Below are 15744 nucleotides of genomic sequence, written 5' to 3'. Positions count from 1 at the left end.
GTGAGTGACGAGGATCTGGAATGCACTGTCTGAGAATGTGCTGGATGACGATCTGCAATCCACTATCTAAGATTGTGGTATTTGATGATCTGCATTGTACAGTTGGAGAATGTGGATGATGAGGGTCTGCAATGCACTGCCTGAGAAAGCGTAGTATGAGGATCTGAAATGCACTCTCTGAAAATGATGGTGATGAGGATCTGCAATTCATTGTTGGAGAATATGGTGCTTGAAGATATGAAAAGCATCGTCTAAGAATGTGGCGGCGAGGATCTGAAATGCACTGCCTGAAGATGTGGTGGATGAATATGAATCATAGATTTTAAAATATATATGGTCAGATATTTGAATGAAAAACAATACACGGTAATTGTAAATTTGCAGGGTTGTGTGATTGGGTGAGATACTTTCGCAGAGAGCCTCCACGGACAGAACATGCTGAAAGGCCTCTTTCAGTGCTGCAGGGAGATTATTTTAATCCATGATTACATCGACTGAGAGGTCTCACCTGAACAGATGACACTGGCGACATTTCCATGTGAGCAGTTAAAATTTTCCCCGGATGTAACCGGACACTCTGTCACTCGCGATTCATTCCCGCGGCACCTGTAATTTTCCTTCCACACGGGGCCTGTTCCCTGCCCAAAGGGAGAGTTTCTGGGGATTTCCTTTACAGCCCCGCACTGAAGGTGCTCACACACCACACTGGCGTCTTCTAAACCAAAGTGAATATCACACAGCGTCCCCCACTGCTCTCCGTGCAGCACTTCCACCCGGCCGGAACACCTCTCCTCACCACCAACCAATCGGGGTCCATGCTTCCCTGTTTTTAATGAAAATAAGGACGAAAATATTTTGTAAATGAACATTTGAATATAGACATGGCGAAAGAAAAAAAATGAAGAGATGAAAATTGATAAGTTCGTGTTGTAGTGCACTGTTTACACATCTTACTGTTTGAAACTCACCAGACTGCGATAAGCCCTTAAACGAACGTGTCTATTTGCTCAAATAGAGTTTATCCAGGAAAAAGCTAATGGAACTTTGGACTTTGTCTCAACAGCTTTGAAAAACCAAAGAGAGGACGTGACGTTTCAGTCATACCCAGTATTGGCCAGAACCAAGCTGTATAACAGCTCTCAGATTTGGACAGGGCACTCCGGAAGAAACTATTCGTCTTGGAGGGGATGCAACGTATATTTAGAAGGATGCATAATTTATTTAAACATTGTATTCTGATTCCAAATCGAACAAAAATGTCTTGAAGCTATTTACTCTGGAAGGATTAGGGCTGATTAAACGATGTTAAAAATCTTAAATGGATTTCAAAGATTTGACAAAGAGTCACGGGTCCAGTAATCCAGAACAAGGTCACTCAAGGGATGAAGTTGTTATTGCCGGGGACAGGAATATATTTGACAAGGCCTGCATTTATTCCTGTTTTCTACATTCCCCTGTGGAAGCGCTTGGAATCCATTCTCTTGAACGGCTGACGTAGGCACATAGAACATACAGTTGCAATGCTGCTACGGAGATAATCCCACTATTTTGAGCAAGAAACAAGAAAGAAAATTTTCTCCTAATTATTTACTTTATTTCGGTCAATTCATTGAAACGCCTCTCTAAAATAATGCAACCACTGTTAAATATTGATTCGCCTACTTTTATAATTAATGAAGTCATTTCATGTTTGGCAGACAGAAAACAACTTGAGAGTTCAATCGATAATGGGTGTTCTGGCAAATGTGAATGAAAAACCTATGTATGGTGCAAGCATTAATTTAGCAATAATAATGCGCTATTTTCAGATTACGTAGAAGTTACTGACTTACACATAATTATGTTATTCCAGAATCATAAAAAGCGACAGTGAACTATAAAGAAGTGCTTGGGAATGATCATGATAGAAGGAAACAGCAATGGCGTTTTCTCAGTTTCTGAAAAGTTCACCAGAAAACTTTTATGTGTTTCGGAATCCTTCTACTCACCGGAACAGCTCACACCGACATCGTTCATGTGGGTGCACACGTTTTGATTTACTGGAGAGATAGGGCAGTCTGTTAGGCTTGTTTCATTGCCTTTACAATCAAATTTATCGCTCCGTAGAAGTCCAGTGCCCTCTCCAAAATAAGCCCCTTTTCCCACAGACACAGCGACTCCACACTGAAGCTGTTGACAAACCACACTGGCGTCATTCCAATCCCAGTGAAGATCACACACTGTTCCCCAGGTTGTGCCGAACTGTATTTCCAGTCTGCCCGAGCATTGGGAATCCACGGATACCAGTCTGGGAAACCTGTGATCTGAGTAACAACAATTCATGATTGTCCCAATCATTTTCAATTTTGTGCATACCTGTTTAAGCAAAACCTGTGATGATGACTTCTGATAAGGGTTTCATCCCGGCACAATAGCGATTAAGCAAAACCCCACAATCCTCCAGAAGTTATTGCTTGTGAAGAGGCCACATGCATCCTTTAACACACTTAGATTTATTGCTACCTCAGTACGGTGTTACAAGCATGCACTATATCTGCAGAGAGAAATTGGCTAAACATCTATTGAGAGAGATGTGCTCTTTGACGTCAAACAATCTCTGCACTACCCGCAGCGAAATTTCTTCATTACATATTGTTCTTATACCGGTTCCCGCCCGGAATCCATAGACTGAAATGCAACCATACCATCCTTCACCCCAACACACGTGCACACCTACGAGGTTCGGTCGATAGATCTCATTGATGAAGATCACCAAGAATTCGACTTTTCACAGCTGGTATTTCATTGGCACTAATGCCCAAATAGAAACTACATCAAGTTGCATCCAGGCAACATTCCACCCACCCAACCCCCCACCCCCCACCCCCCCACCCCCCAACCCCCGCCAACCCATCCATCATTGCAGGAAAACATCTGATCAACAAAAAAATTCCCTTTCTCTTACATTCCGTATTTTCTATCGAGTTGTATTTAATAGATTTAAATACATACTTATTTTCAAAGTCCCAATTTATCTACTTTTACTACCGCTGGCCCCTCATTTTTCAATCCCCCCTCTTGAAATTATAAGACCCACTTTTCACAACATCTACTTATATGGAAGCGACAGCAGCTTTCTCTTCATAACACTTTCAGGGCGTAACTCTTCCCTGGAACCGGGCGACTGCAACTAAACATATCCTGTGACAGGCCAGAAAATTACTCAGATAAATCCAGGAACCCTGACTTGTCCTCGAGTGTTTAGAGTCTACCATTTGATCTGCTGGCGTTTGTTCTTTCGTCGATGGAGCATATTGACGAACACAGACACCAAATAACCTCAAACATAAAATGATTGATCTCACAATACCTTCCCAGTGAAAAGTTCCGAACACTGGAAGCACAAAGCAATGTTAAGTGCCATTTTGAATATGTCAGTAAAATGTAATGGTCACATACAAGGGGCAAAAACAGCCTCGTGCTATTTTAGCATTTTTAAAGTATTGACAGCTGAATCTAAACGAAACAATCACCGGATAACCATGTACAGTTTTGTGAACCAAGCCTTAGTTTTAATACGCTGATCATGTAAGGAGTGCATTTCGGGCTCCCCAGAATGTTTCCCGTCTTCCAAGTGCAAACTTGAAAGGACAGCTTATGTCGATTGGTTCATGTTCCCGTACATCGCCTTTTGATTCCCGAAGCTTTAAATTTAATAGATCACTGAAGCATTTCATACATATATATATAATCAATCACATACAAAGGGAGCCTCTTAAGGCAATAATCAATGTGCAATTGAATGGGGAAACAGTGATACTCCAACAATATTCTCTCTCTTCCTCACTCAGACCTCACTTCTAGTGTAATCAGGTCAGTGAGAGGCAATGAGAAAGCAAACTCATTGCAACCAAATAGTCTTCACGGGCCTTGGCAATGAATGTCCGGTAACCTTCCATCTGTAGCCTGAATTGCATCGTATAATATAGGGGTGAATGGATAAAAACAAAAATGACCCTCAATAATTATGGGTCATTGGATCCAGGACACCAATTACACTGTCAGATGCATTAAAATATTTGGATGACAGAGTATCAGATCGCTGCCTTCTATAAGGGTTACCAATGTTGTTCATGGATCGTTTGTCCATTAACGAATGTCGTCTCTGATTATCGCTTCCACAGTTGTAGTGCCAAAATCTTACTGGTGTGAAACGTGAACATTGTTTGTCCACAGGTACCCCTTACCCAAATCAGTGGTTTTAACATCTTCTGTTTTTTTTTCTGAAAAAAATAGTTACATCGTTTCCTTTACATTTAACAGTAGACTTTCTGTACTGTCGTGCAGCAGAAAAAAAAACAGCTAATTCCGTGTGAGAGACGATGTGGAGCTGGCGGACAGCTAGCAGAATTAATCCCAAACTGCATAGCAAACAGCCATCAGTAATTAAGGATGGATGTTAGATATTCAGACCAGCACAAAGGTAGTTCGTTGTGTTCCAACAGGACTGATGCCAGGAACAATACTGTTTGCCGTTTACAGAAACAGATTATCCACAGGGAATAGTTCAAAATTAGTCTGTGGAGTCAAATTCAAAGCGCAGTTTAAACTCAGGAAAACTGTGAGGGGGTACTTACAGAGACAGAATAAACAGTAAATGCAATAAATTCCCAAAATGTGCACTTAATTTGCAAATGAATGTTATAATAGTTAAGGGCAATGCAATATTTTTGTGAGAATTAATTCAGAGCTCAGGTATTCATTGGAAAATGAAAGTGCACATTAGGTAGATGTGCCATCGGATCTCACTGTCTCTGCCATCATTTTTGGAGCGAAGGAGTTAAAAAGCTTGATAGTTTCATTATATTTCGGTCAGCCCACTCTCGCACTGTCGGCATTTTCCTGTCCCGCGGAAGTCAATGGACATTTGAATAGCTCATCTCCATTGACACCAATGGCACCACCACAATGGGGCCATCAAATTCCTAGAGACACGAGAAAAGTTGAAAGTTATTTATATGGATTTTGACCGTTCTACGAGAAAGGTTGGGGGAAATGAAATGAATTGCCTGGGTAGGTAACCCGAGCACTGAAATGATAAAGATCTTTTTGATGATTGAACGAATTGACAGGATAGATGTTGGTTAACTGTGGGCTATGGCCAAACTTGCAAACTTAAAAAAAAATACTAAAATTCCCAAATGCATTCGGAAGAAATGTTTTTTTTTTACTAGACAGTTGTTAGAATGTGGAACTCGTGGCCACGGAAGATGAGGTGATTGAAATGGATTTATTTATGATTGATGAACAGATGATGGAGAATGGAACCTCACGTTATATTGATGAAGATAGATGATAAGGTGTTGTATTGCCAGGAGGGTAAAGTGGTTGGGGAGGGGGGATGCTCGATTAGGTCATTAACCCCAAGATTGACCGGTTGGCCTATGGAGTCAGTAGCTTTGCCGTCGAGAATGTATGATTCTGTGTAATGTTTACAACAGAACTACAGTTGTGAACTTCGCTAACACGACCTGTATTAGCTGTCCATCCAAGTTTGCTTGAGAAGATATTCTGTGTTTCATAAAAGCAACTGCCTTGTGTGTGGTGAACGGGCTACCACATTGCTCTTAGATTGGGAGTTCATGGAACTTGAACCAGCGAGATGAAGGCCGTTTCTTTGAGAAATGGAGAAGATAATATTTTTAGAGGTGCTGCTGTTCTCCCTGCACATAATTAAGATTGCCGTCTTATTACCGCACTGAGGGAGGGAATGGTGGTTGATGGTGGTGATTAAACACCCAGTCAAAGACAGTACTTCATCTGGGGATGGCGAGTCTCCTGTCTAGTGCCTTAGCAGAGCCTTTACAGGTCAAGTGCAGTTTCCACGATTAGCGATAATTCGGGAAATGAGAAACAATGGTGAGACAGTTGAAGACTGATACTCACAGAACATTCAGCCTCTGGCCTGCTGAAGAAGCCACGGCATTGGCATTGGCTATTGCAAATGAAAGTTCAGTCAACGGTGTTCCCCAAGTTTAAGATGATGAGGGACTGTTTGACTGTAAAGCAAGTGAATGTCAAGTGGAATCTCTCTTCCATTGCTGTCATTAGCCGTTTGCAGACACGTCTTACTTGTCTTTTATCACTTGGGGCATGGATGTTGTGCAGGATTTGCTCTGTGTTGCTATGGGCTGCTTCCTAATTTGATGAATTGCGGATGGAACCAAGCACTGAGCAGTCATGATCAAACAACTCCTCTTCTGAACATGTAACATACAGGAAATGACTGAAGCAGTTGAAAAAATTACAACATTGATCAGTAACGTAGAAAGTGCAGTTTCCATTTAATCTCCATTGAGTTTAGTTTTAAAAGGCTGATTCAGTTTTACAATTGCTGCCCTTTCCACCGAAATCCTACAAAGGGTTAAGTTGCTAATAGATCTGTTCCGATGATGGCTAGATTAGGTCCATGTGCCAGGATTTCTTGGGTGCGCTGATGGGGAATCTCCGCTTTTCATCCAGTAATGTAACGCTTTTAAGATTATTCACTGCAATTGTGCCTTGCATTACACTTAACATATTGGTTTGAAATGCTGCACTTGTTCCGATCTCAATATAAATTAAATATTGAACTGAATGGTCTGTGCAGTTAACATCAGGATTATGTCTGCAGATTATCCCTTTGCTGCCCCATAATTTAGACTCTCCCCAGGCACAGAAACCTTCCTTCCCAGTTCCTGTTTCACAACCTGTAAAATATCAGACCAATTATTCCGTACTACGGAATTTGGGAAACCTGAGGAATGGCAGAGATGAGCATGCGGGCCCTGCGAAAGTATTGGCGCCTTGAACTATGTGTGAACAGCCCGGGAAGTTTCAACTTCATCTGGGGAATTCCCCTGCTCTCTGGGAAACTCCGCAGTAGAGCTGAATCAAAGACACCTGCATGCTTCGATGTGCTCCCCAGGATCGTTACGCCAGGGAATTTATACAGGGAGTGAGAACATAAAACATTGATCTAACAGCCGGGCAACTGAATAACAGGACTCTGCAATCGCTCTCACTGATTACCGCAAGAGCATGCCGAACCATCCGTGCGAGTGGTGAGGGAGAGGGTATAATGCGTGCGGGATTTTCTGAACATTCTTCGCTATCCTTGGATTGTCCGGGTCACCTCACAGCAAGAAGCCAGCAATGATATAAAGCGGGGTGCAACGTGCCGTTCTGGTGTGAGCTTATCTTTATAAATTAACACAATTAATGACATGAATGTATGACACGCAATGATTCTAATTGAATATAACATTAACTCCAACTAGAATATCCTGCCCTAAGTCTCATTCTTCAGCTATCGGCTGTCCCAAAATAACATCTCCGCCTTTATTCCAGGGGAATGAAATCGGTTACGACGGGCGATGAGAAGCAGAAGAAATATTTGTACCTGAGCAGATCGCGCTGGCATCAGCGCTGTGTGGCCAGGAATAGTGATCCCAGGAAGCTGATTTACAGTCTCGCAGGGCGGCCTCGTTCCCGCTGCACTGAACATCTTCTGTCACAACGGGTCCGGAGCCTTCCCCAAAGTGAGCACTGCCCGGTGCAGAGACCGCGGTCCCGCAGCCCAGCTCCCGACACACAACAGCGGCGTCCTGCAGGTCCCAATCGCTACCATACACAGTCCCCCATTGCCCCCTGTAGTGAATCTCCACTCTTCCTGCGCACCGACTGCCCCCATTCGCCAGTCTCAGTTTCACAGCCTCTGTAAAATACAATAATAAGCATAGAATTACAACCTATTAAAACCGCGAGACTCAGCTAACCGGTCTCCACTTTCTGCAGGTCAGAGCAAAAGAATTTGGCCCAATCTCCCATTGAAACCCGATTTAAAAATCAAACCTTTCAAACACAAGGCTATAATTGTATTAAACCCATAAACGAGCTGGTATAAATTGGAGAGATGCCCCTTCTGGGACAGTTTGTCGATACGTTTAGAATTTATTCCAGTCCCCGGAGATCAGGAGATGGACGCGCATATAATAGCGAACCCAGTGATTGGCGGAGAGTGAGATCCATTCAGAGTACCAGAGCACAAATTGCAATCTCCTTCTCCCAGTCAGCTCCACCCTCCCCCAACCTCCGGAACTGGAACGTCATGTAACCTTTATCTCTGTCTGTAGGTAATTCGCGAATTGGCAGCCCATTTGGGATCGAAAGCAGTATCAGTGGTTATTGACATTCTCCTCTCTGGGACCCAAGTCATAGTCACTCTGCATTAGACAGCAATTGTCACTCAACAGGGTTTAAATATGTTCATCATCAGAGTGCAGGAAACATTCCTATCCTCCCTGACAGGCACATGGAGAGCGAGTTAATCAGTCATCAAGTCGGTACCGCAATTGTCTCCAACAGTTAGTTTTAATTCACGTAGAGTGGACAGAAAAAATTCAGATAATATGAAAATTGAGAGTTATTACCTGATGGATCAGCCTGACTGCTCCCAGTTCTGCCTGAAATGAAATGTTGAAAATTAACGTTTCATGGGGGTAAGAGAACGATGAAGCGGCCAGAAACGTTGTTTGTTCAAAGCAACTGCGAGAATATTTTGTCATTTTTTGAACATGAGGTTTTCAGGAACATTATGTTAAAAAATTCAACAAACACCCAAGTATCCATCATTATCTGAAGGTAGATTTCCCGTCGCTTTTCGGAAAAATAATCCCACTATTTGTGATTTAATCTGTTTTCCACTCCTAATGAAGCGTCCACTACAGGCTCAGTAGCAGGTTCATGTTGTTAACTGGTCAACGTTTACCCAGGAGATCCCGAGAATACCCCATTACACAGAACACCCCTTCAGCATCTAAAGTCCCTCTAGCATACTAAAGATAGTATGTTTACCACACCCACTCTCGGTGCTCGAAGACATGGTGACCGGCCTGTTTTTGGACACTTTCCATTTGTTGGTTTCACACCATTGATTGTGCATTAACATTTTCCAAAATGGGCTCAGTTTTTTAGTTTAACCAGGAGAATATTCTGGTATCTCTATATTCCCTGTTTAAAGATTTAAAGAACATTTCACATTGATTCCCGCCCTCAGTTGAACTTCTGCAACCCCTTGCATGATTTCCGCCATTCCAGCACAAAGCCTTCACCTTCCTAGATTATATTACTCAGGACTTTATTAGAATTGTCTGTGATTGCCTGGGTAATGTAAGTCGCAACAATACTCAAGAAGCTGCGCACCAGCTAATTCATAGCAACCCCCTTGAGCGGCAGTCCAAACATCTCCACATTAAGTGCCTCATGTACAAGATGCACAAGATATAAATGCGACCTAAAGCCTGATACAAAACGACACAAAGCAATGCAAGATTGAGAGCTGAGATCTGATATCTCATTAGCTACAACACGATCCTGTTATAAAAACATATGAAGCATGTGGAAAAGGCTGACAAACATTCAGGTTCACATAAGTAATAAACATATAAAAGTTTTCCTTAGGTAAGTGATTTAATTAAAACAGATTTCAGGCACCCAAAAAAGAAACACATAATCAAGCATGTTTACAGGTTAATTGCCTGTAAAATGTGAGATCTTATGCTCTCCTCGCCTATCAGCATACAATTAATACTCATTATAACCATAATTATCCTATCACAACCAACATTGTTCGATCACAATTTACAATTTAAATTTGAAAAAAATATAACAGTCATTGTCCATAATTCCAAAGTTAAGTTGAAAACACTATTTGAAATCTTTCAGCTCATTATAGCACACAACAGTCACAACCCTCTGCCACTGATAAACATCTGTTTTAAAAAATATGCGCGGGTTCAGTTGGCAGAAACGGCAACTTTAACAGGGTTTGTACAGTCGGCCAGTGACCTTACATCCCAGAATGTGATCCACGCTTCTCTAAGAGTAAATGCGCTCTGCTTCTAGGACTCTGGGATTAAAAACATTCGCAATTGACGCTGCTTTGTCTGTGCAAGAGCCGCAGGGGAGAACGTAAAACTAACTGACTCGTTTTTGGAGTTGTATTCTGGATTAAATCGAAATGTGATATGTATTTGGCCATGTAATCAACGTTTCTGTTAAGCAGATGCAAGTTAATATTTAGAAATCACAGTTATTAAGAGAATTTGATGAATTAATTTCCCTTTTTGATGTCGAATGAACGGGAAATAATGCAGTCCGTGATATGCATTCAATGACATTTCCACAATTTAAATAAACAATTTCAAATCTCTCTCCATTTAATGTAAATGTTAACATAGGCCCGCTTTTGGGGATTTAAACTTGATCTGCGCTTGATTTGTGAAAATGATTCGGGATTATATGAATTTCGTCTTCTGTCTCCTTTCTGCGCTGTGCAGGGAATGTTCGTAAAATTAGTGACACAATTAGGATTTTAGAATTAAAACTTTTTTTATTTTTCACGTTTTTTTTAAAAAAAATAAAGTAAACAGCCAATGTAAGTATTATTCGATAAATGAAAAATGTATCTGATAACAATTCTCGAACTTATTCCCTGTCAGTAAAACACAATTTATTTTTGCGCTTTTGACCGCCAAAGCAGCAAAAAAAAAATAATCCTCGCCCCGATGCAAATTAATTGAAAAAAAAAATCCCGAGATCCCCTTAAGTCCACATAAAAGTTATCGGGAATGTGGAAGGAGGAGGATAAGACTTCATAATTTCCTGAATCTGTACACAGATAATGAGCGAAGCAGAAACTACAACTTCATATCAAACAGTCATAATATTGATGAAAGTAAAAGATAAGAAAAATTCTGATCAAATATGTAAATATAAGAACATTTTTAGCTAAGTAAGTGTTTGTAGATTGCAGGTAATAATTATACATATAGTACAAGTTAATTCAAGCAATGTTTAAGCTGACAAAAATTAAGATTTTATTCTACTCTATTCAAAAATATTATCCAACCCTCTACTGCTGAAAAAGCATTTGCATGCTTCTTATTTCACTGTATCACAAGTAGGTTTGATCGCATTTCTACTGAGGATATTCAGTTACTGAAACATCTGCAATGGTCCATTCACCAGTGAGTGCTGCCCTGACCAGGATTTTGTACTCATTGAGATAATTTACATTCCAGAATTTGATCCGTTCCTTTCTAACAACGACGGTCTCCATTCCTTAACCACTGAATTTAAATAACCTGGTTCGAATTGTATGTCTAGTCTGCTGTTTCTGTCCAAGAGGCGCAGAGGTGAAGATAAAAGCAAACTGCTGGGAGTGTGATCACTTTCGACCTTTTGACACCCATGTCTCAGTTTCAATTGGAAATAAGTAAAACATGTTAGCCCAGATTACGGCCACCAAAAGCAATGGTCAACATTCGGCCTTTTGAACTTGGCGGATTTAAAATGAAACAAATGTGCAAACTGTCTAAATTCAGAATTCAATGCAATTAAATTAACTGTTTCAGGATTCACTTAAACAACCCAAATTAATTACGGATTTAAGGAAAAATAATACAATTTTCCACAAAGAATTTTATTCATTCCTGGATTTGTGAAAATATTTTCTGGAGCAATATATAATACATGCTTCAAGCAGTGCTTTTATTTAGAAGACATGTTCCTCAAATAAATTACAATGCCTGGCGTTTAGTGTCAGTCATTTATTTCTCAATAATTGAAACTGATTTAGGGAGCCATATGCCTTTTACCGTGTACCTGACAAGAATGCAGCGAGGTTTCACTGTCACTAAGGCAGCATTTCCTATTGTTAATAAGAGATTTATAATTGTAAAGGAGGACACGCACTGGAAGTAGCAACAAATCTCAACCAAGGCATCGACATAAAACTGAATAATAATATCAGGCAGGTGAAAGGAAGTAAAGGCACAAGACCCGATACTTCATTAAACACCACAGGGGACCGTAAAAAACAATGAGAATTTGGAATAAATGTGAACCAACGTACTTATGACATAAACCTGAGAAACAAACAATTCAATGGGAATTTTAACGTCCATACAATGTGGTCATACGTGAAAGGTTGTATTTAAAAATTAAGCAAGAGCATTGATAAGTACCATTTCCCATGAGTTAAAGAAGTTGCAGTAACTATATATTTGGAGAATGCACTTAATCGCCAAAAGAAAACATTATAACATTAATTGTGCTCTTTATTCCTATTTCAATATAAACTATTTTTCGAACTTGCAAAACACTCTAAAGCTGAACCAACTGTTATAGATGCTGTAGTGTTTGCCCCTATATCACACAGAATTCAGGCGGAACATCGATTGAGAAATACCCCTGACAGTAATATGTGTGGAGGCTCACACCTTTGGAGGTGCAGTTTCATACTCAGTTAGTTGAAATGAACAAAGACTCCGCTCCATGATATTCTAACAGGGACTTCTCTCTAGGTCGTACCAGCTCTGCTGAAATTGTCTGATCAGAGTGCAAATCTTAATAAGTTGAGCGTGAGGAAGAGTAGCAGGAGACTCAATAAATTCAGCTGCTGTGTTATTTATGTTGTATTTCGGATTTAAATCGTTCTGACCTAAATATCACATTTAAAACAATCACCAACCAGGTGTAAAAACCTTTCAAATATGATTCAAAATGATCGATTTTTAAATCAATTGAAATACCTAAAATATTAACTGCATAAAATTTTGGCAAATAAACTCGACTCGTCAATCCTCAATCCATACGATCTTAATGAAGGGCAGAAATAAATGTAAAAAATCCGTGCTCAATAAATAAAACCCAGACTGGATTACTCTCTCGGGAAATCCATCTGTTGTATATCTGTACAACTTTCTCAGTTAGGAAGGTTTTCAACTGCGAACTAGCCAGCCGGTTAAGGGACCTCAGGTAAACGCCGACAGAGAACAGGGACCTATGCCCACGGGTAAGGCCATAACAGTTTGCGCTCAGAACGAGGGCCTTCGGCTGAATGGGCCTGCGCGGGTCGAATAATCGGATACCGCCTAGTCACCCTTTCCAGTTTTGGTCGCTTCCTTTGTGCTCTACCATAATGTAAATGCGCAAGCGAACATGTTTTAAATGTGAAGAGGGTTTCTGCATTCAACGGCCTTTCAGGCAGCGAGTTTTCTTCGATCTGCGTATCATTTTGAAGCAATATCCCATTACACAATAGGCAAACATGTTAATATTTGAATAAACATCCAAAACTAACCTTACAATATAGCTCAATGTTTTCTGCAGTAAATATCAATATGTGTATTGGTAAGATTCATTGTTTTATGATAGTGGAAGCCTCAATGTAGAACATGATAATATTAATTTGCAAAACTTACATTTCAGAAGCTGCAGTGCAGTTAGAGTCAGAAAGGACCGCAGCATCGTCCCGGCACTCGATTCCTGCGCCGGGAATTGAGCGTTAACCGAATGCTGTGAACAAATGCCGGGCTCTGCTTCGAACACCTGCCAAAAACCCGGTTGAGGCGGCAATTAAGTGCTTGAAAACAGTTTAAACAGAGTTGACTCTTCCTTCTAAATAACATATAGATGTTATGATGTGACAGCATTAGAGTGCCGCCTAGTAACAGGCCAATGAGAATGAACTTGCCCATTAAAGGATAAAACCAACCGAGGACACATCCATCGTCTTTTCCTCTTCGGATGGAAAGGAAATGCGTCAACAACACTGTATCAGATCATTGAATCATTGAAAGTTACAACAGAAACTTACAATACAGTGGGCTCTTACACCTACTGTGTCACAACTGCTGTTATCCCTACATGCATTTGCAAATGAGTTTTCTTAAAGCACATTCCAATTGCCTTCTAAAGAATCCTGTGGAATATGATTACACATTATGTCTTGTGGTGCATTCCAGGGTCTTAGCCAGCCGCTTTGTGATTAAATTTCTGTTCAGTAACAATATTGCCAATCTATTTAACTTCATAACATCTAGTTAATGACACAAAAGCCAGTTGGAATCCTTTTCCCCACTCGCCCTGAGATATATCTCTTTATGTGTGTTTGTGTGTGTGGGTCTGTGCGATCGTTTGTGTCTCTCTGTATCTGCCTTGTTCCTGGCTTACTCTCCCTAATTCAGTCTCTGTCTTTCTAACCACGTCACTCTCTAACTGTCTCTCCATTTCTTTGCTCCTATTACAAGACTTGCCTGTTCAGTACAAAAAACGGGGGAAAAAAAACAAGTGAGGGTGTTGATGTAAAATACAAACAAAACATCTGCAAGAATGTACAGCCAGTGGTGCATCAACCCCGGAAAGAAACGGTTATCGTTTCATGTCGAGATGACCTGCCATTTTAACCAGTTCCGAACCACACGGAAAGTCATTTCAACATGAATCATTAACGCTATTCGTTACTGGTGGCTTTGGGATGAGATATTAAATTAATTTGAAAATCAACGGACATTGCAAGAAAAAAATATGATTTTTATTTCAGGCTAGAAGTCGGGTATACAAATGAGAAGAATATGCCTTCAGGTGATAACAAAGAATGTAAGGAACAACAAAATGATTATGTACTCATTTATCATTATTATTCTAAAATCAAAATCAGAATGGCCAAACTCAGTAGCCTCATGGGAGCTATTCGGTTATGTTTGACAGCTTTAGGATTTTAATTTTTAAGATTAGTGCGATGTATTTTTGCATCCTGATTATAATCTGTGTTTGAGCTGGGGAGCGTGTGCTAACTTTAGCTACCTATTGAGATTGAAAAAAACCTCAAATCTGAATACCGGCTGCATCTCCATTGACTTCTAATTGATTGGTGGCCATTGTTGTCACACTTTGAGAAAATGCTTCATTTAAAGGGCAGTTTCTTGATTACTATTATCACCAATAACAGATGTGTAGAAAGCACCATTATAACTTGGGCGGTTTTCCCAATTCACCCAGTCGGAACTAGGCCGCTCCTGAATCATTCTCTATATGCGGCCGAAATGTAGTTGCACCTTCTTCGGGAAATGTTACCAATCGTTTGAATAAATGTTTTTCCATCAATCAGCGCTAGTCTTGGGGAGATGTAGAGACCATAGGGATATTTGTTGCGACATGAAATGTGTTTTTATTTGCAGTTAAGTAATTAATACTGAAAATGTTTGTACGTAATCCCACAGCATCTCGTAGTGTGCAGATTCACAGAGCACTCGCTGTATGTTTTGCTGTTGTGCAGAACTGACAGGAAACACCTGGCGTTGTGGCGATGGCTGCACCAGCAACTTCGTCGTTGCTCCCTTATAATATTGACTTAACTCTTGTGAATATTGAACGTGTCCAGGCCAATGAATCGGGGCTGTATATAGGGATAACAACACTAATTCACGGGAAAAAAAAACATGACAGAATGTCGCCTGCAAATAGTCCTAACCAGTGTCATTAATAGTTGTTCAGGGAATAAGATGTCGGTAAACTGTCGAGACAGTCTGGCGTCTGCAACAAACAAGACGTCTACTTTGGCGGCTTTAACCGACTATTGGCATTGCTGAGGCTGTGAAAGTCTACAGCCAGCATGTCGGCATTTATCACCGCTCCCACCCCGCCCCCAAATCCCTCCCTAACGTCACCCTCCTCAACAACACCGCCTTCAAGCGACTGGCGGCCTGGGTCTCTGCTGAATCAAATAAATGATTCGGTGTAGCCAAATTCCCCAGAGCAGACTAGGGGCAGCACTTTACGGATGGGATTCCGATGAGGCCTAAAATTTACCTCGGATAACGAGCATGCCTCATTTTGTTTGGGTGCTGAGTATTTTTAATGTGTTTTTGTACAGTGTGC

At 40.7% G+C, this 15744-nt stretch overlaps 1 protein-coding gene across 1 annotated transcript; it reads right to left on the bottom strand.

Annotated features, from left to right (window-relative positions):
- Window positions 1-485: 485 nt before the first annotated feature.
- Window positions 486-13827, bottom strand: LOC121292741 (soluble scavenger receptor cysteine-rich domain-containing protein SSC5D-like). Its single transcript, XM_041215088.1, has 5 exons — window positions 13287-13827; window positions 8451-8483; window positions 7421-7735; window positions 1989-2303; window positions 486-823 (listed from the first exon to the last, which is right to left on the bottom strand). Exons 1-5 carry the CDS (start codon window positions 13330-13332, stop codon window positions 486-488), a joined length of 1047 nt encoding a protein of 348 aa, XP_041071022.1. The 5' UTR covers window positions 13333-13827.
- Window positions 13828-15744: the final 1917 nt, after the last annotated feature.

Source organism: Carcharodon carcharias, chromosome 20 (assembly GCF_017639515.1).
Source record: "Carcharodon carcharias isolate sCarCar2 chromosome 20, sCarCar2.pri, whole genome shotgun sequence".
NCBI lineage: Eukaryota > Metazoa > Chordata > Chondrichthyes > Lamniformes > Lamnidae > Carcharodon > Carcharodon carcharias.
This window is presented reverse-complemented; position numbering and strand designations above follow the sequence as displayed.

Bases quoted from the DNA above. Each gene is read 5' to 3' on its own strand.
- LOC121292741 (XM_041215088.1), bottom strand. From the start codon at position 13,332: ATGCTGCGGTCCTTTCTGACTCTAACTGCACTGCAGCTTCTGAAAT. The intron at 8,484-13,286 runs GTAAGTTTTGCA...ATTTCATTTCAG, and splicing joins TGCACTGCAGCTTCTGAAAT to GCAGAACTGGGAGCAGTCAG. The intron at 824-1,988 runs GTGAGTAGAAGG...CATTAAAAACAG, and splicing joins TGTCGGTGTGAGCTGTTCCG to GGAAGCATGGACCCCGATTG.